Below are 12,094 nucleotides of genomic sequence, written 5' to 3'. Positions count from 1 at the left end.
CGACTAATTTGGCCACAGCATTATGGTCATATCTTTTGGAATCTAGACTTGGCATTGAACGCAAACATCGCTTCCCAGATTGGTGGAATGAAGGTGCAATACTGATTTGAAATGTGTGTGATTTGAAAGAATGGAATGAATGGAGAGGCAGCAGTCACAAAGAATGATCCTTGTGACTGATTCTTCTGTAGTACTTAGAAGAAGAATACAACTGCTTGAGGAATATAGATGGTGCTTATGTGGACTGTCAGTTTTGTCTTTAATGTGGTTGAGGAGAGAGCCCCATATGCAGATAACAGACCACCACCAATCAAGGATAGCTTAAGAATGCATGAAATAAACAAGATTACCAGGATACATTTTGTCCTGTTTTATTCATTTCCAGAAACGGTTTTGAAATTAAAATCACTGCAATCTTTTCCCCTAGGACTCTCCTATGCACAAGGCCCTCTTTTGGGTGGCAATGGCAGTGCTGCAGCTAGATGAAGTTAATCTTTATTCAGCAGGTACAGCACTACTTGAACAAAATCTACATACCTTAGATGGTCTTCGGGTATTCAATGACAAGGTAAGTGATACACCCGCTAGTAAACTGTGTGAGCAACCTTTAATGTACTGTGCATTCTTATCTTTGAAAGCAAACAAATCTGTGTGTATACCTCCTTGTGGAACAAAATAGTTGAGTGAAGAGAATTGGTGTCCAGTACTCCGACTTGCAAGGAAATTAATATTCCAACATTTAAGAGTCCTCATGTAAACCTCCTTATAAAAGCTCTCTTACTAACGTTGATTCCTGTTGAACCTGAAATTCTACTGCAGGGTAAAAAAATACTGAACGAAGCTGAATACATTTTGGGCTCTTCTCCCACTTCTCCTTGAATGTTTAACCTAATCTTTGACATGTCGAGAGAGCACAATCACAGCAAATTCATTCTCACACCTCCAGAAAGAAAGAAAAAAAAAGGAAAAACGTCCAAATTTATAACTTGTAATATTGCTTGGAATCCACCCAGACTAACAGAGCACAGAAATATCAACATTACACATAAGGATTTTATTTACATATTTTATTGCAAGTTTCTAACTACTTTGGATTTCTGTAATTTTTTGCCAAAAATTTAGTTGTATGAATAATCTGCAGCTGAATACCATCAGACACTGTTTTTCCTTAACAGAGCCCAGAAGAAGTATTTATGGAAATCAGGAGACCTTTGGAATGGCACTGCAAACAGATGGATCATTTTGTTGGACTCAACTTTAACTCTAACTTTAATTTTGCACTAGTAGGACATCTTCTAAAAGGTAGGAATAGAAAATTTGTTGTGCTTGTTTTCATGTCATATTCTAAGTTAGTTTAGAAGCATAACCAAGTCCAAGAACGAATAAAGGGTGAAATCCTGTCCCTATTGAAATCAATGGCAAAACTCTCATTCACTTAAATGGCATCAGGATTTCACGTTGTGCGCTGTGAACTGTCACTGGAGGTAAGGCTTTATTTCTATTTGTTGTTTTGTGGTACTTTCTGTAAAAGTGCTTTCTCTTTATCAGTCAGGCTTGAGTCCACTTCAGGCTTACTGCATATTATATAGGTGGTCATAATGGGACAAGAATTTAAATAAATATGTAGAATATCTGCCTGGACACTTGCAGTGTTCTGGTCTTTGGGAGGGGGCAGAAAAATAATCGTTTTAGTGTATGTTCATCATTAACTAATTTTGTGCTTTCTTACTCTATATATGAGGGGTTCTGAGAAATATCTCACTGAAAAATATTGGTAAAAGCATTATAATAAATATGCATTAAAAACTAAATACCCAATACTTGATTTCTTCATAACCTTGTTCCCTAGGATACAGGCATCCCTCTCCTACCATCGTAGCAAGGACAGTAAGGATTTTACACACACTACTAGCTCTGGTTAACAAACATAGGAACTGTGACAAGTTCGAGGTGAATACCCAGAGTGTGGCTTATCTGGCAGGTAAAAAAGAACTACTAACCTTCTGCCTAATCAAAAGGTGTGGAAATTCTTGGCCTTAGGTCGATAAAATATTAAAAAGCTATTTAAAGAAAACTTTGTCAGAGAACGACGGGGCTGTTCAGAAAATTAGTCTGAAAGGTTAAATCAGTGAAGGGAATGCTAACAAAGTTGGTAAAGTCAGCATGTGGGAGTACCTAGTGATGTATCTGTTTCAAAATTCTACCACAGGTTGGAGAGAGTTTCTAAAATGTAAATACTTAAATGCTTGTGTTAAAAAATAAAGCAGTCAAGAGTTCTAGCAGCCTAGCAAGAATGAACAATGTGGAGGGGAAATATTTAAATAAAATTTTAGTTGTAAACTTACAGGGGACTGTTATGAAAAATAATTTAACTACTTTAAAAAAACCTTCCTTATCCTTCAATTGACTTTAAGCATTTTAGTGAGAAATAATTGCAGCTTCCAATGGATTTGTGTATGTGCTAAGAAAAAAATTAAAATCCATGGAGTACTGCATAGACTTGTGAAAATGTTGCTGTCTTTGAAAACTTGTTCGCTTTCTTTGGATTTTTAGCTTTGCTGACAGTGTCTGAGGAAGTTCGAAGTCGCTGCAGCCTAAAACATAGGAAGTCTCTCTTGCTGACAGAGGTTTCAATGGAAAATGTTCCTATGGATACATATCCCATACATCACAGTGACACCAGCTGTAGGTCAGTCTCTCTCTCGCTATATTTAAACTACAGCAGTTGTGCGAACCTCAGTGAATACTTCGGGAAGAAAGCTGTACCTTTTGCAGGTTATTTAAAGGTAACATGTAATATGTTAAAAACTAGAACCAGCATTAAGAAGGGCTGCTTAAAGATCAACTGTGCATTAAGGGTTCAAGGCCTATGCACTACTTAAGCACCATATGCACTACTTAAACACTATATGCTTAAGTGAGACTTAAGTGGTGTCTAGGGCTGAAGTTTACCCTAAATCTTGTTTCAACAGTTTTAAAAACATAATCATCTTTATTTTTCTCCTTTAGTAGCTCCATAAAATAGCTACCTAGTGATCCCCCTACTTCCTCCTTTAGCTGAGATTCCAGCACGCAGTATCTGGTAACATCAGTATTGTTTATGAACAGTGAAATCGTAGTATAGGAGGTCTGCATGTAAGTGGAAAAGCAAGCCTGGTTTTATGAAATCCTGAGCGTATTTCTAGAATTAGCATTTTTATAAAACAAGATCTAAAAACCTTATAGATCAGCTGATTATTGAACAGGGCCTTCCCCTTTCCTTATAAGTTGGCTTCCTTACATTGGGTAATTTTCTTATTTGTTTTTACCATTTCAGTAATATAATCACACAGGGTGCTGCATTTCACTGATAAATTTACAGAATTTTGCAACCAAAGTGGTTACTATATAAACAATTCCAGCTGACAGCTTTAACTATTATTATTATTATTATTTATTATAAAGTTCAAATACTTAGAGAGTTTATAACCAAATATGTGCAACTTTTGGTTTTTAAAAATTAAATTCCTCCACACTGTCAGGACACTAAAGGAAAACCAACCGTGGTCCTCTCCAAAGGGGTCAGACAGACATCTTGCTGCCAATTACCCCACAGTGGGACAGATTAGCCCACGAACACGAAAATCCATGAGCTTGGATATGGGACAGCCTTCACAAGCCAACACTAAAAAGCTACTAGGTAAGTAAAACACTAGGTTTACTAGTTTGTTACAACAGTCTTTAAAAAGCTAAAACAGAGAAAATGTTTTTGGGTGAACATAACGTATTTATTTGACATTTTTTAAATGGGCCTGTCCTTTCCTCTAGTGACATACATAACACCTACACAATACAAATTGGACCAACCTCCACAATTAAAATCCCTCCAAACTAAGACTCTCCCCTCTTCCCTGCTTCCACCCACCCAATAGGAAGTCTTTAATAATAATAATAAAAAAAAGGCTTTGCAGTGAAACATGACGGTCTCCCTGTTGAGCCTTCTAATAAGGGCTCCAGTTAGTAGCAGTGGTTAAGCAGTTGGTGGTGTGAGCACAGGACCAATGGAAACTTATTTGAGACCACAAGACTCATTTAATATAGAGGCCACCAAGCAATCAGCAGATAGTAACAACTTTCAGATACTTCCAACGAATGTCGGGTTTGAATTGGCAATCTACAAGTCCATAGCCTATTACCTCTGACCTGAGCTGTTCTTTAAGCCATCTTTATCCTTCCTGTATTCTGAGATTGTGTAGGGCTGCTGCAAATCCCTTTTGCCAGCTCTACATCAGCCAGAGATGTCCTTAGAGAGCAGTTTCCATTCTCTTTATGGCTAATTTACACTGTGAAAGTGGCATAAAGGGGCCTTAGTATAATTGAGAATCAGGCTCTATGAGAACTCAGTATCACACAGCATGTAGGGGGAATGCCATGAAACGTGATTTTGGCCTCAACGTGTTACTTAGCAGTTCCTTAAGGGGCAGAATATCCTGGAATTCATGATTTCAACTTGTCTGCAGGAGAGAGAGGGATGGGGAAGGATTGTGGCATAATGAGGGAGTACTCTGGTCAACTGGGAGTGATGACTAAGGCTAAGATTATGTCACGGAGGTGGCGGAAGTCACGGAATCGGTGACTTCCAGCGACCTCTGTGACATTGGAGACCCTGCAGCATCCTAGTCTCCACGGGACCCCCAGAGCTGCGCAGCCGCTGCTTATGGCAGGGATCCCCCCTGCAGTGGCTCAGCCACCATGAGCAGCCAAGGCCCCCCCGCAGCTCCCAACCTATGGCGCGGCAGAGGGACCCCAGAGTTGCTCAGCAGCCACAGGTCGGGGGCCCCCCCCACAGCTCCCCAGCCACCGCCACTGGCGGGGGCCCCCCTTGCAGCTGCTCAGTTGCTGCGAGTAGCAGCCCCCACGCCCGCCCCAGCCGCCAACAGCAGAGACACCCCGAAATTGCTCAGTGGCCTGGGACAGGAGGCCCCCCCCCCAACCCCCACCCCTCCCACAGCTCCCCAGACTCTACTGCTGCCAGGGACCTCCCCACAGAGCAGTGGGGGACCTCTCCCATCCACTGGACAATGGGGTCCCTGCAGCTCCCAGCCGGCTGCTATGGGGATGAGGGGGGAGAGCCAGGGTGCTGGACCTTCCTCCCTCCCCATTTTGTCAGGGATGTTTTTAGTAAAAGTCAGGGACAGGTCACGGCTTCTGTAATTTTTTGTTTATTGCCCGTAACCAGTCCGTGACTTACTAAAAATATCCGTGACAAAATCATAGCCTTGGTGGGGATATCGAAGTATTGGAGAGCACCTGGTGTGTCCAAGTTTCCTGCCTTGGCCAGCTAGACCACTACAGTGAGCTGTATGCGTCTGTTTCCTTCTCAAGAGTGGATCAAGGACTTGGAATAACTATACTGGCCACGTCACTTAGGATTATATTGCTTTTTAGAGCTTTGTGGAGGCCTGCACAATATCCCCATCTTTACCACAAACCAGTGCTGTTCAACCTCTCAACTTTCATAAGCACTAAAATATACACACTGAGTGAGAGGGAGTAGTGACCCTGATAGTGACTCGGGTTCCAGTAATAAGGCATTTGAATATTTACTAAATGGGAGACACTGTAGTATGCTGACCAGGAAAGAAAGTGGCACACACTCGGCACCTGAGCCATAAATATCATTTTTTAAAATTGGCTGCTAAACTGATGTATATTGTGTTAGCCAAGCGTTTCAAAAGATGTGACAGTAATATCCCAGGAACTAGTGTGACCATATCTAGAGCTAATGTATCCACAAGTGAAGATTGTTTTAGAACACCAGCAGGACAAAGGCCTATAGAGGTCCTGCTCGTGCAGGGATGTACTTTGCTGTTCCATACGAAAGATATCCGTGTCAGAGAGGGTGGCGAGACCACCTCTCCCAGTGTTCTTGTCCATATGTCCTTGGTAGTGTAATACCTTCATAGCAAAAAACATTCAGTACCTTACTATTCAGATACAGAGACTATCCACCATGGTTTACTGATTTAATTTCTTGATAATTTTTTTTTTAGGTACAAGGAAAAGTTTTGACCACTTGATATCAGACACAAAGGCTCCTAAAAGGCAAGAAATCGAATCTGGGATTACCACACCCCCCAAAATGAGGAGAGTAGCTGAAAATGACTATGATATGGGTGAGAAGAAAGACTAACACTTTTAGACTGTTCCTAGTATTAAATGCAGCGCATGCACATGAAAAGGATTATTTCTAAATTCAGTGTTCATTTATTTAGGGTACAACAAGGCAATAGATATGCATTTGTCTTAACAAAACAAGCCACCTAGAAAGTCCTCAACCTTTTGCAACACTGGCAATTGAATCTCCAATCACTACAATTGAACAAAGTTAATACGGAGACCTAGAGTAAAAGGCAGCCAAAAATAAACATTGCATAGCAGAAAGAAAGCAGATTATACCCTTTATATTTTTATCAGCCCTGAATGCAGGGTTTTTACAAAGGAACCAGTGGCCTCATGGATAGAGCACTGGACTGGTACTCAGGAAGCCTGGGTTCTGTCACTCATCTATTGAGTGACTTTGGGCAAGTCACTTCACCTTCCTGTCCCTCAGTTTCCCCTTCTGTGAAATGGGATATTGTTCTTTACCTACTGATGAAAAGTATTACACACGAGCTTGGTATTATTATTATTATTATTATTACAACAAACATGCTTTTTCATAACATACAAGTCATTAAGTTGTGGATAACACAAAGCTGCTTCATAGGAGTTGTAGGTGGCTGAATTTGATGGGATGGTATATAATTCTTTGTTTTTTAATTATTGTGCTCTGGCTGAGTAAATTTTTTTTTTCTGGCAGAAACCCAGAGAATATCACCCCAACAACACCCACACCTTCGGAAAGTTTCTGTGTCTGAGTCTAATGTCCTCCTGGATGAAGAGGTCCTTACTGATCCAAAAATTCAAGCCCTGCTGCTTACTGTTCTTGTAAGCACACTTTCCCTATATTATGCTCTATTTTTTAATGCACTATATCTTTAAAACCAGCATGTATGTTTCACTGCAATCCTAGTAGGACTTGATTGATCAGGGTCTGTCCCTGATGTGTAAAAGGCATTCTATTTTGCCCCACTAATGTCTAGGATGTCCAAGAGAATTACTTTTTAAAATGCATATTTAATTTCATTAAACAGGCAAATATTTAATGTTCACATTTATGCACCTTTTTGCAGAGTACATCAAATTATTATCTCCCTTTTTCACAGGTGATAAGAATCACAAAACAAATGATGATGCTACAATGTGTGCATTATATATAACTTTTTTAAATCTTAAATTGCTGGAACTAGATTAATTTGAGTTTTAAACTTATCTGAGCCCAGTGGTTGAGGGTTGCAGTATAAATTACTTTAAATGTTCTCCCAGCCTGCTCCAATGCAGTTCCCATCACTGCCATCCTCTGAAAAGACATTCAAGAATGTTTAATCTGAATTTTTGTTCTTACTGAAACTCTTTGAAGTTTGAGTACATTTCTAAAACTTTCATTTTTTGAAAACTGGTGGGGCAGTCTTTGTTGAAAACATTTCTCACCAAAAGAGGGAAATGTATTCACCAAAATTGTTGCTGGTTTTTTTATTTTGACCAACTCCATTCGTTGTCAGTCTCCTGTGTGCACATGAAATACACCTCTACCTCGATATAACGCTACCCGATATAACACGAATTCGGATATAACGCGGTAAAGCAGTGCTCCGGGGTGGGGGGGCTGCGCAGTCCGGTGGATCAAAGCAAGTTCAGTATAACGGGGTTTCACCTATAATGCAGTAAAAAAATTTTGGCTCCCGAGAGCAGCGTTATATCGAGGTAGAGGTGTACTCAAAATGAAAACTGTCCTTTAAAAAAAAAATAATAAAATCCCTTAATGTGATTATCTGTCTTGCTAGTGCTCCTTTTTTGGCAATCAAGTGCTGTTAGTGATGAACTGGTGTCATCCCTCAATGTTTGAAATCCTTGTTATAAAAAAATTAAGCACAAATATTCACCTCCCAAATCAGAGAGATACTGATTTTTGTCCTTTGCATTATGCCAGGCAACATTAGTAAAGTACACTACAGATGAGTTTGACCAACGAATTCTTTACGAGTATTTAGCAGAAGCCAGTGTCGTCTTCCCAAAGGTCTTTCCTGTTGTGTAAGTAATTAAAACTCAGTTTATATAATTTCGTATTAAGCTTGCTGCCTTACACTTGCATAAAATGACTTCGGGAACTGGATGGCGGGGGTTACAAGACATTTTTTACCCTTAGGTTGCTAGTTCCAGTTTAACTTCGACTTGTAAGGACTGAAGGCTGTTACCATTGGAAACTATCTAGTGGCCTATGTGAAACGAGTTTGGTGTTTTTGGTGGTAGCGGTGTCCTTAAGACAGAAACCACCCCAACAGTTGGTACTAATAAGTTGCCCTTATTGACAGTTTCCACAGAGAGGCCAAAGGCCATGGAGACTGAATTATGCTCTGCCATAATCCTTCCAAGTCTGAGTTTGGGTGCTTTGGCCTGGCTCTGGATAATCTTGCACTGCTGTTGCCTATGCTGTGCTTCTTCCAGACTTAACACCAAAACCTTCCCCTGCTCATTGCAGCCATTGGTCCAGCAGTTCAATTGTGGTTTATCAGTGTTTGACACTATAAAAAAGAGTTGAAATAAAAATAAAAACGTAGGGGTTGTTTACAGTGCATTAGTGTGTTGTTGCAAAACAAGGGGATACATGTTACCTTTTAGATTTTTTTTTCCCCAGCAGATAAACAGGGTTGTTGTTTTTTTTTACTGGTGTCCAAATGTCATCGAAATATCGGGTCCACCTAGCTGAGAGCCAATAACAGCCAGACAGGGATAAGGAGGAGCTGCTCTATTAAGGGGGGTCACTACTAACTTTCACACAAGTGACCTGTCAAAACAAGTTTCAGAGTGGTAGCCGTGTTAGTATGTATCAGCAAAAAGAATGAGGAGTACTTGTGGCACCTTAGAGATTAACAAATTTATTTGGGCATAAGCTTTTGTGGGTGGGTTTTAGACCACGAAAGCTTATGCCCAGATAAATTTGTTAGTCTCTAAAGTGCCACAAGTACTCCTTGTTCTTTTTGCTGTCAAAACAAGTTATTTAAAGTGCAGCCCAGGTGTACTCCTTCAATATGATTTTGCATACAACATGTTTGTTTAGTTTATCACTGTATTCTTGTCTATGTGCAATCAATACAGTTTAGGAAAGTCAAGCTATTGTAGTGTAACTTGTGTGGACTTCTTAAATTCAGATCTGCATGTTGTAGAAAGAATATCACCTCCTCCTGTTATAAAATGATGGTCAGTGTCAAAGGAATTTCACAAGTCACCGAAATCAAACTGGCAGTAATTGGCGTCCTTTATGACAGTATCAGGAGTAATACCAAGGATTGAGTAAATCCAGATATTCATTTTACCAGTTAATTATTTCCTTGTAAATAATTCAAATATTTGATTTTGCATGTTTGAGTATTTTGTTAATTGCTAATTAAAGAAAAGGGTTGATGTGTTACATTTTCTATGGGGTTTTCAAAAGCACTGAGGTGACTTAAGAGCATAAGTCCCATTGAAAGTGAATAGTGCTTGTGCTCCTAAATCACTTGGACACTTCTGAAAATTCCATCCCAATCGTTTTGTTTGATAAATGAACCTGCAGTTCAGATCTAACTTTAAGTAACTATATGAACAAAAAGACGACCCTTACTTTTGTATTGTTTAGGCACAATTTATTGGATTCCAAGATCAATACTCTTTTGTCACTGTGCCAAGACCCAAATTTGTTGAATCCAATTCATGGGATTGTTCAGAGTGTTGTCTACCATGAAGAATCTCCACCCCAGTACCAAACTTCTTACCTACAAAGTAAATATCTTTCTGCTTTTTTTAAACTGCTCTACTGTACAATAAATAAATAAAAATGTTTCCATCAGGATTATTGCTGCCCAGAATTTGTTGTGTGGGTTTTTTCTTAATTTCACAAATCTTAATGTAAGAATGTATTCATTTGTAATAAATTACCTATTTTAATGTGAATGTCAAATTCCTTGCTATGACTGCATGTTGCCAGCTGCTTAAGAAAACACTAAATGAAATAGGCTAGAAATTAAAACTCAGTAATCTGTTTCCACTGACCACAGCGAGTGAAGTATAAAATGCAAATACTGGTCAAAAATTGCAAATAATAAATGAGATTTGTAAAATTCTCTTAGATGTAACAATCAAGTGTCTAACTAGTAAATTGCATAAGGTAACCTTTTAAAAGCACATAAATCCTGTTTTCAAAGTGACTTAGGCCCTGAAAGTCCATGAGATTTAGGCTCCTAAGTCACTTTTTAAAATGTGACTTAGGCTCCTAAGTCATTTCCCTTGTGGAAATTTTATCCATGCTTAAATGCTTAACCTGACAGCATCCCTTTTCAATTTGGGGCTTTTGAATTCATTTATTACACTTAAGATGTATATTATATATAAAAAACAAAATTCAGCAGTTGTACTTTTTACATGTTGAACACAAAATTCAATCTATTTTTAGGCATAAAAATGTCACGGTTTGTCACTGTGAGATCCTTACATAACATTTTGTTCAATATGTAAGCAAATCCAAGTGATGCATCTTGTATACTTTCTAATTAGCTTGGTTTCCTGTCAAAATTCTATGAGAAAATGGTTTGTTATAGGGTAGTAAATATTCAATTTGTTGTTATAGGTTTTGGATTTAATGGGTTGTGGAGGTTTGCTGGGCCATTCTCTAAGGTAAGAATAGTATAAAAAATGTAAGTTCTTCAGAATCTTGTTTTTATTCTCTGTGGAGCACCAGGATGCCCTTATGGCACTATATATAAATAATGTTGATAAAACAGACTAGCCCACTAGGCAAACTTTTATGTGTAAGGCAGTAACTAGCCCTCTGGCGGACCTCACAAATCTTGATAGATTTGATAAGCAGGTATAAAAACAGATAATTTTACCTACTGTTAAACTATCAAAGTCAGGTAAGGGCAGTCAAGTTGGTAAATAACCCTTTGCAATGCTCTTGTTGTCATTGTTAAGAGGCACTTGACCTATGTTGTCATTCAACACATCTTTAGTTCTTTATTAAATGTATTTTGTGGCTTACAGAAATGTGGAAATCAATACAGAAGTAAATTCACAATGATAAATTTCATGTTTTATACTAAACGCAATATTGTCTTAAGTATTGACCACCTGTACGGCAATTTGTTCGGTCGAATCAATGTAACAAGGACCAAATGAGCAGAGATGGGCAGTGGTTGGATATTTAGATTTAAAGGAGCACAGATAACGTTTATAAATCACCACGTTCAGAACTAGACACAGCAGTTCACCTTCTAAAGGAAATTTTGGCATTGGTGCTCCCACTTCATTACTTGCTGCTGCTGCTATCCAGTGGTACGTTCATATCATAACTACAGATTGCCTTTAGTGTATACTAAAATTAATCTGAATATGAGCCTAGATTGCACATGCCCACATAAAATGCTTAAAGACCTAGACAAAAAAAGCAAACCCCGAAGTAAGGTTTGAGGTAAAATTTATGTTGATATTGGTGGAAGTGAAATAGGAACAGATCTTTTTATTTACACAGCAAACACAAATCCCAGACGATGCTGAGCTTATAGTGAAATTTCTTGATGCCTTGATTGACACCTATTTGCCTGGAATTGATGAGGAAACCAGTGAGGAATCTCTACTGACACCTACATCTCCTTATCCTCCTGCAGTGCAGAGCCAGCTTAGTATTACTGCAAACCTGAACCTTTCTAATTCTATGACCTCACTTGCAACTTCCCAGCATTCCCCAGGTCAGTAAATGTTTTCATATTGCAAATATAGAGGGGACAGACTAAAGCCCCCAAACCAAAAAGTTTCAGTAATACTCCAGAGATGTTAATATAGTAAGTGACATTCCATTCTGAAGCAGAGCTTGATGTTGATTTTGTTGGTCATGAAAATTGTCTTCTGGCCCCGTGAGTGGGACTCAACATTGCCAGATGTTATTTGCATCTCAGTATCGACGTTAAATTTGTTAACGAGG

The 12,094-nt window shown here is 38.9% G+C and overlaps 1 protein-coding gene across 3 annotated transcripts in view; it reads left to right on the top strand.

The window, feature by feature from the left end:
• NF1 (neurofibromin 1) overlaps positions 1–12,094 on the top strand; it is a 169,183-nt gene that overhangs the window by 139,940 nt on the left and 17,149 nt on the right. For all 3 annotated transcript variants that reach the window (XM_034752562.1, XM_034752561.1, XM_034752563.1), the window contains 11 exons: positions 428–568; positions 1,176–1,302; positions 1,850–1,981; positions 2,554–2,689; positions 3,522–3,679; positions 6,033–6,155; positions 6,842–6,969; positions 8,072–8,172; positions 9,758–9,900; positions 10,745–10,791; positions 11,645–11,861. In XM_034752562.1, the coding sequence (XP_034608453.1) occupies positions 428–568; positions 1,176–1,302; positions 1,850–1,981; positions 2,554–2,689; positions 3,522–3,679; positions 6,033–6,155; positions 6,842–6,969; positions 8,072–8,172; positions 9,758–9,900; positions 10,745–10,791; positions 11,645–11,861 (1,453 nt within the window). The remainder of the gene's footprint in view (positions 1–427; positions 569–1,175; positions 1,303–1,849; positions 1,982–2,553; positions 2,690–3,521; positions 3,680–6,032; positions 6,156–6,841; positions 6,970–8,071; positions 8,173–9,757; positions 9,901–10,744; positions 10,792–11,644; positions 11,862–12,094) is intronic.

The sequence above is a fragment of the Trachemys scripta genome, chromosome 18, assembly GCF_013100865.1.
Source record: "Trachemys scripta elegans isolate TJP31775 chromosome 18, CAS_Tse_1.0, whole genome shotgun sequence".
NCBI lineage: Eukaryota > Metazoa > Chordata > Testudines > Emydidae > Trachemys > Trachemys scripta.
Note: the sequence above shows the minus strand (reverse complement) of the source record. Positions and strands in the feature narration are given on the sequence as shown.